General features: G+C 38.2%; 1 protein-coding gene across 1 annotated transcript; it reads right to left on the minus strand.

Annotated features, from left to right (window-relative positions):
• Positions 1 to 5,417: 5,417 nt before the first annotated feature.
• On the minus strand, positions 5,418 to 6,322 carry LOC136841162 (uncharacterized). Its single transcript, XM_067108205.1, has 2 exons — positions 6,300 to 6,322; positions 5,418 to 6,168 (listed from the first exon to the last, which is right to left on the minus strand). Exons 1-2 carry the CDS (start codon positions 6,320 to 6,322, stop codon positions 5,418 to 5,420), a joined length of 774 nt encoding a protein of 257 aa, XP_066964306.1.
• Between the last annotated feature and the right edge of the window lie 1,366 nt (positions 6,323 to 7,688).

Below are 7,688 nucleotides of genomic sequence, written 5' to 3' on the forward strand. Positions count from 1 at the left end.
TATTCTTACTTTGTATCCATTAACACACATTAGCACAAAGCAGTAATAAAAGAGGGGAGTGTGAGACTGGATGGTGACAACATCTTAGCTCGAAACTAGGAAACACATCAATAAGTATATCAGTAAACTAAACGTAATTATGTCAGCAATGTCAAACTTTCCACACACTCCTTTAAATATTATAACCCTGGGCATAGGGAAAAATCCAAAGAATGGATCTTGTGTTCTCATGAATATCCCTGGCCATAATTCCGTCATTCCAGCGAGATGGGAAGTATATTCAACTTAGCCTTTAAGCAAGATCATTGGAAAATGCCAGCGGCAGTGCCCCGAAAAGACATCCTAGAAATTACCCGTTGTTTCGCCGAACAGATATTTCGAAATAATCTCAGGAATTTTCAGGGTACAGTATGTGCATTGAAGTCATGGGAATAAAAAAATTATAATTATCTCTCACAAAACATAAAATTAACCTTCAGAGAAACAATTTTCCCTTGGGGATGGCGGCTGCCGAGTTCTACTTTAATAGCGTTAATTTTCCTTACTATTGATAAGCCACATTCATTTTCGCCAAAAATCTGAAAATTCTGAAATGTGAGAATGTCAAAGCCAGCAACTGCATGTTCATAAAAAAAAAAAAAAAAAGCAAGGAGTGACGATTCAACGTGAAAATATTCGCTGAGCTGTGGTGAAGAGGAAATTCATCCTGAAAATTGGCTTAAAATATTGATTTTTGACAGTAAATCCGAATCATAATTTAATTTCGATGGGGGCCAGATTGAAGGTTTTGCTCCCCTGAATGACTTTTTGCATGTCAAATCTATCATGTGACTATCATAAATATAACTTTTGTTGCTGCAGGGTAAGGAGTGAAAGAATTTCCAAGTCCACCAGAAGCTTTATGAAACTACAAAGCTACAAAGGAATCTCTTACACGTGGCATCAAGGTGGAAAGCTAAAAAATAAAACCTGCTAGCCCCGTTTACATGAGTGTTCCCGTTACAGCACGTTCTTAAATGCGTTACCGCGACAGTGAAACAAGCATGGTGTGTGAGTGCTCTCAACAAAGCACTTAAACTGCAGTGGACCTAGGCACTTTGTGGAAGAGAGGGGAGACTCTCGAAATAATCGGCACTTGGGCAAAAAAGAAGTTTTCAGAATCAATTAGAGCTTACGATATTAAATGGCACGGAACTAATCAGTCAGGGAATCATAAACTCCAAACTGTGGCTAACTAAAAGCAAGGAATGAGGGGTAATTCTGTGTTCTGCGTTTTTGCCTCGAAAAAAATAAATAAAAAAAATAGACAACCACATCTGATTTCCCATTAAAACTCAGCATTGCAAATTCCACCTCCCACCAGAAAACTGCTTTTGCCGTAAAAATATCAAAGCAAGAGTCCGAATGTTCTTAAATTAGGCAGGAAGTGAGTAATACAGCGAATGTATTGAGGAACTTTGGCCTCCGAGTTCTGATTTGTTGCCCAGCTCATATCAAAATATTGATACTGACGCCAACTCTGATTAGTCGCCTAAATCTAAAAATGAAAGATTATAGCTTTTGCCAGCTAACTGATATTGTACTTTTATGAACATATCATCTCATATCTGAAACTGAATCATAATAAGGGATGAGGTTCGGAAGATGAAGTAAAAGATTAGAAAACTATGAGAGAGAGAGAGAGAGAGAGAGAGAGAGAGAGAGAGAGAGAGAGAGAGAGAGAGAGAGAGAGAGAGAAATATTTACTTAACAATAATATCTAATATCTCAGGATTCTTCCCGTATTTGTTTATATGTAAAAGATTTTAACAAAGAAGAGTCTCTCAGAAAAACCCTTGCGCTTCTGTACAATCAACAGTGTATCTATCTTTGATCACTAATTATTGAAATTTCACTTTGTTTCATCTTGTGAGGAACAACATCTCGATTCAGTGTCACGAACATCACTAAATAGCATATGAAACCATGTGGATGAATTTAATGTTTGTCGAAGTCAGTGGAAGTGCTGACTGCAAAACATGGAACTTACGACATCTGGGCCCTCTATGCCTTTTAGTTTTCTGTAAAAGAACACTATTGAGATGGCTTTGTATGTCCGTCCGCACTTTTTCTGTCCGCCCTCCGATCTTAAAAACTACTGAGGCTAGAGGGCTGCAAACTGATATGTTGATCATCCACCCTCCAATCATCAAACATACCATATTGCAGCCCTCTAGCCTCAGTAGTTTGTAATTTATTTAAGGTTAAAGTTAGCAATGATCGTGCGTCCGTAATGCTGGCAACAACATAGGTCAACCACCGGGCGGCCGTGGCTGAAGTTTCATGGGCCGCGGCTGAAAGTTTAATGGACCGTGGCTGAGAGTTTCAAACAGCATTATACGCTGTACCCGAAAACTCGATTGCGCCGAAGAAACTTCGGCGCATTTAAAATTTTTTTTTTTCCTGAAAACAACCCCTTCACTTACTAGTTCAGTGTGATTCAGTAAAAGACCTAAAGAGATTATCATGGACTGGTTGCTCAAAGAAGGCACAATTGAAATATGATAGCTTATGCATCCAGTATGTACAGGCCTCCCTCTGACCACATCACGTCTGATTCTCTTCTTAGAAAGATTTAGGTTAATGACAACGCCTTCACATCTTGCTTGAGGCCAAGGCCCATTTGCTCATTTGCTACCCAAGTACACTATTTCTTCATTATTTTTATTCAGTTTTAATTATACCTTTTTATTCTCTTTAAAGATAAGATCAAACCTGTCTTGTTCTAGTAAGAAGCTCTTGAATATTAGTGCAAAAAATTTATTCCAGTTGATTGTAATATAACAATACAGTTCATCTACACGACGCGATAGATTGTAATTTAGTACATGTTTTGATTTTATTTGTGGTTTTAAATCTATTCATGATACTTTGGGTGCTTACATATCTGCCTTTATCTCTAAGGTGAAGCTAGTAAGAAAGCTTTAACAGATTTAAATCAAAAGAGAAATCTGAACAAATAACATAAAAACTAAGAGTTAAAGTTGTTTTTTTACATTGATGGGTATATCATAAATGCAAGAATCTCCCTTGTGTTCTGGAGTTTAATTTTTAAGAAGAATATATTATGATACAGCATTCGACATTATAATGTCGACAAGATTTCAAAAACCATAACAAAAAGCTTCCAACATTAAGTTGATCACTTTAACACCCACTATAGGTTTTGTTCTTACTGGGAAGAAAGCAAATGTTTTTAAGATGAATTACAATATATATTACAGACAACCGAAGTTTTTCTTTTATCGGAAAGCTTAGCAAAAGAGACGTAATAGCTTTTCAGAGATGAATGTATTCCTTCCCATTTGAATATAGACTCATTTAAAACTGCAGGTGCCTGGATATAATACAAAAAAAAAAAAAAAAAAAATGAAGAGAGACCACCCTGCAAACGGAATTTCATTTCATTATCTGGACTAGGTGAAGTAAAAGTGAAATGAAACTGAAATTTCCAAAGCACATTCCTATGTGCTGACCACTTTGAAAGGTGTTAGGCAATCACATGCATATCCTCGTAAAGGCAGTCGGAATTTCGAAATCGACGCAACGGAAGGCATTGGAAATTCTAAATCTAACGAACTGAAACACATTTCAAACGTCCACTTGCATTCAGAGAGCCTTAAAACATACACAAACACACACACACAGAAGTTGAATACACACAAATTTCTTTCATCATAGTCGAAGATTGTAGAAATCGTGAAAGGCCGAGGGTGACAGGAAATTGAAACTCCGCCTTACTTTCCCTCACATGTATCACTTCAGAATAGGATTTTTTATTTTTAGTTTCTGTAAAAAAAACTATTGAGATGGCTTTGTCTGTCCGTCCACACTTTTTCTGTCAGCGCTTTTTCTGTTCGCCCCCAGATCTTAATAACTACTGACGCTAGAGGGCTACAAATTGATATGTTGATCATCCACACTCCAATCATCAAACATATGAAATTGCAGCCCTTTAAGGTTAAACCGTGATTGTTCGTCTGGCAACGCTGTAGGACAGACACTACCGGGCCGTGGCTGAAAGTTTCATGGGCAAAATACGTGTTTTTTTTTTTTTTGCTTTTTAACTTGCGATTACTTTGTCAACACATTTAAGTAACTGAAGATTAGTAATAGATTCCTCTTTGGTTTCTGTTGTCTTTTTTTTTTCTGAACTACAGGGTCTGTATATGATTTAATGTTTATTAAATACAGGGGCATCTGCATAAAACAAATTCTATAAGTTTAATCCCAAGTAAATATTACTCTTAGATTCACCAAGAGAGAAATAATTTTTTGTTGCTCTTTCATTTATAACCACATTATCCGTATAATTCTTTAAGTGGATTTTTATTTAAAATTTTGGCTAAAACTCTTACTATAATCTATACGCTATCGTGCATAAGTTCGAAAATATCATTGTAGTATGAATAATAACCATTTTACAACTGGATATGGTTTCAGAATGGCATTTCATGAATTGCTGGGTTATAAATTTGAATGATAACAAATGTTACAATAGAGTTAAAATCAGTAATTATAAAGGTTTTTAACTAATTGCCATTGTTAGGCTTCAAATTTGTTAGCCTAAGATCTAAAACTTTGAGTTTTCTGCAAAAGAAAACTATTGAGATGGCTATTTGTCTGTCCGTCCGCACTTTTCTGTCCGCCCTCAGATCTTAAAAACTACTGAGGCTGGACGGCTGAAAATTGGAATGTTGATCATCTACCCTCCAATCATCAAACATACCAAATTGCAGCCCTCTAGCCTCAGTAGTTTTTTTATTTTATTTAAGGTGAATAGAAGCCATGACCGTGCGTCTGGCAGCGCTAGAGATGCCTACAACACGGGCCACCACCGGTCCGTGGCTGAGAGTTTCATATAGCATTATACGCTGTACGGAAAACTTGATTGCGCCGAAAAAACTTCGGCGCATTTTTTACTTTTATTTATTTTTAAATTTTAGATTTTTATGTTTTACAAATACCGAGCTCGTACTATATGATTTTCTCTTAATTTTCGTCCCACAAATGTCCATTTTTTTTTATGAATAGGTTATGGTTATTTCCATTTTTTTTAGTACTATCAAACTCATCACTGATCTAAATACATGTAAATAACGGATCTGAAGGTTCTTAATAACATACACTATCTATGCTCGATAAAATCGTTTATTATAAGTGCATATTATTCGATTGATTTTTGTATATAGGTTCTGACCCATCCTTTATCTTTTGCTCTTACTTGTCTGAGAAAAATTTAAACGCAAATAATTCGTAAAAGTATACAGAATTGATCTGGAACAACATTGAAAATAATTTCAATGATTCGTTGTCGGAAAACTTATCCAACCCTTCATATTAGTCATCATCATCATCATCATCATCATCATCATGTCTTATCGTGCCAACATTGTATCCACTGCGGCTTGATTACATTCGTAGAGGTCCAAATCAGTACAGAATGGCCCATGTTCACACCCACTAAGTCTGTGATCCATTGCCTGGATGGGATGACCACATAGGCACTCAGCAGAGGGGGCAAGACCCCACTTATGAAGATTGTCTCCAGTCCTTCCAACTCTAGCTCTTGCTCGATTAAGAGTTACCCAATCCTTTCTACAGAGGTTTGTTCCATGGGGAAGAGACTCACATGGGCTCTGGATGGCCTCGCCCAGTGGGCAGTGGGCAGTTTCTCTCGAGCGTTCTGGGTGGTAAGTTGCTGACTCCCTGGGGTCGAGGTTGGTGGTGGATATGAAGCTCTTACGGGATTTCAATCTTTGTCTAACCACCTGGTGGTCATAGAGCGGGTGCCTTTCATCATTCTCTTGTTTATATTTTTGGGTCTTTGAATGGGCTGTTTGGCGGATATTTGGTGGTGCAATGCCTGCCAATCTGTAGAGTACTAGAAGGGGTGTTGGTCTTAAAGCACCAGTAATTATGCGACATGCTTGATTGAATTCGGCGTCAACTTCATGGGAATGACATGATCTTTCCCAGACTGGTGAGCAGTATTCGGCAATGGAGTAGTTGAGCGCCAGAGCTGTTAGTCTTAGGGTTTGAGGATTTGTTCCCCAGTCTGAATTGGCAAGTTTGCTAAGGAGGTTATTCCTGGTAGCTACCTTGTCCTTTACTTTCCTTACATGCTCCCTAAAAGATAGTGTTCGGTCTAATGTAACGCCTAAATAGACGGGGAAGCTATCATTCTTCAGTTTCTTATCATTCCATGAGATGTTCAGCTCCCTTTTTGACTGGTAGTTTTTAAGATGGAAAGCACATACCTGTGTTTTGTCGGTGTTGGCATTTAGGAAGTTTTGCTTGTAGTATTCATTAAAATCTTTCAAAGCATCTGATAATTTGCTTTCAATGATAGTAAATGAATCTGACTGGATGGCTAGGCACAGACCATCTGCATATATAAATCTACGGATATCTCTAAACTGTGGTTGATCGTTGGTATAGATGCTGAAAAGCGTGGGGGCCAACACAGACCCTTGTGGGAGGCCGTTTTCCTGTTTTCACCATCTGCTTCTCCTGCCGTCCACTTCGACAGAGAAGTCTGTCACTCAGCAGTGACTGGATGATATGCACAATGCTTGAGTTGCGAATAACTTTGGCAAGTTTCAAAAGAAGCAACCTGTGGTCCACAGTGTCATAGACTGCTGTTAGGTCAACAAATACTGCCCCTGTGATTTTCCCAAGGCCGAAGCCATCCTCAATATACTGAGTGAGGCTAAGTACCTGAGAGCAGCAAGATCTTCCTGTGCTGATGCCAGCCTGGTCTGATGTCAGTTGCTCTTCGACTGTGGGAGATATGCGAACCATTATCTTTCGTTCATACAGTTTGTATAAGACGCAGAGAAGAGATATTGGCCGATAGCTCTTAGGGATCTTTGGGTCTTTGCCAGGTTTTAGTAAGGCCACAACTTTAGCTCTTCTCCATAGTTTTTGGATCTGCAGTGTTTTTGCACATTTGTTAAGAAGTGCCACTACCCATGATTTAGTCTTCCTAAAGTGCAGTATTATCTCAGATGTAATGTCATCCAGCCCAGCAGCTTTTCCAGGTATAAGGTGTTTCATGGCTTCTTGGAGTTCTTCAACAGTGAATGGTTCAAACTCCTCATTATTTTCTTGCATGACACGTTTCATTTCGTCCTTCATTCTTTTGAGATATCCTCGTTATTTGTTATATGGCTTTCCATTAAGTAAGAGTTGCGTTGCTGCTGCATTAGATGTTACTACAGCTATTCTTGTTTGGGTGTTCTTATCCGAGTTCAGTTTACTAATTGTTTTCCATGCTTTCTTACTGTTCCAAGTCATATCTGTGCTGGTTATCAGTTCTTGCCATCTCTCCTTTTTCTCGTTGGCTACAGAGGCCAACAAAAGCCCTCCTAGTTCGATGGTGTCTTGGGAAAACGGGCCTAAATTGTATGCTTTTGCATAATCCTTGTAAATCTCTTTACCTTGGTCTGTGATACATGGGATATAATTATTTCTGCTTCCTCTTGGAATATGCTTCCTCGACAGTGTCCATACAAGTTTCTTGAAAAGTTCATAGTTGTCTGGTTCTGGTTCGATGTTATTTATCTTGCCATCCAGCTCTGATGAAAATATTCCCACTTTGATTTCCGGAAGTTGAATCTTGGTATAGGTTTAGACTCAAGAGCTCT

Source organism: Macrobrachium rosenbergii, chromosome 8, assembly GCF_040412425.1.
Source record: "Macrobrachium rosenbergii isolate ZJJX-2024 chromosome 8, ASM4041242v1, whole genome shotgun sequence".
NCBI classification, from domain to species: Eukaryota; Metazoa; Arthropoda; class Malacostraca; order Decapoda; family Palaemonidae; genus Macrobrachium; species Macrobrachium rosenbergii.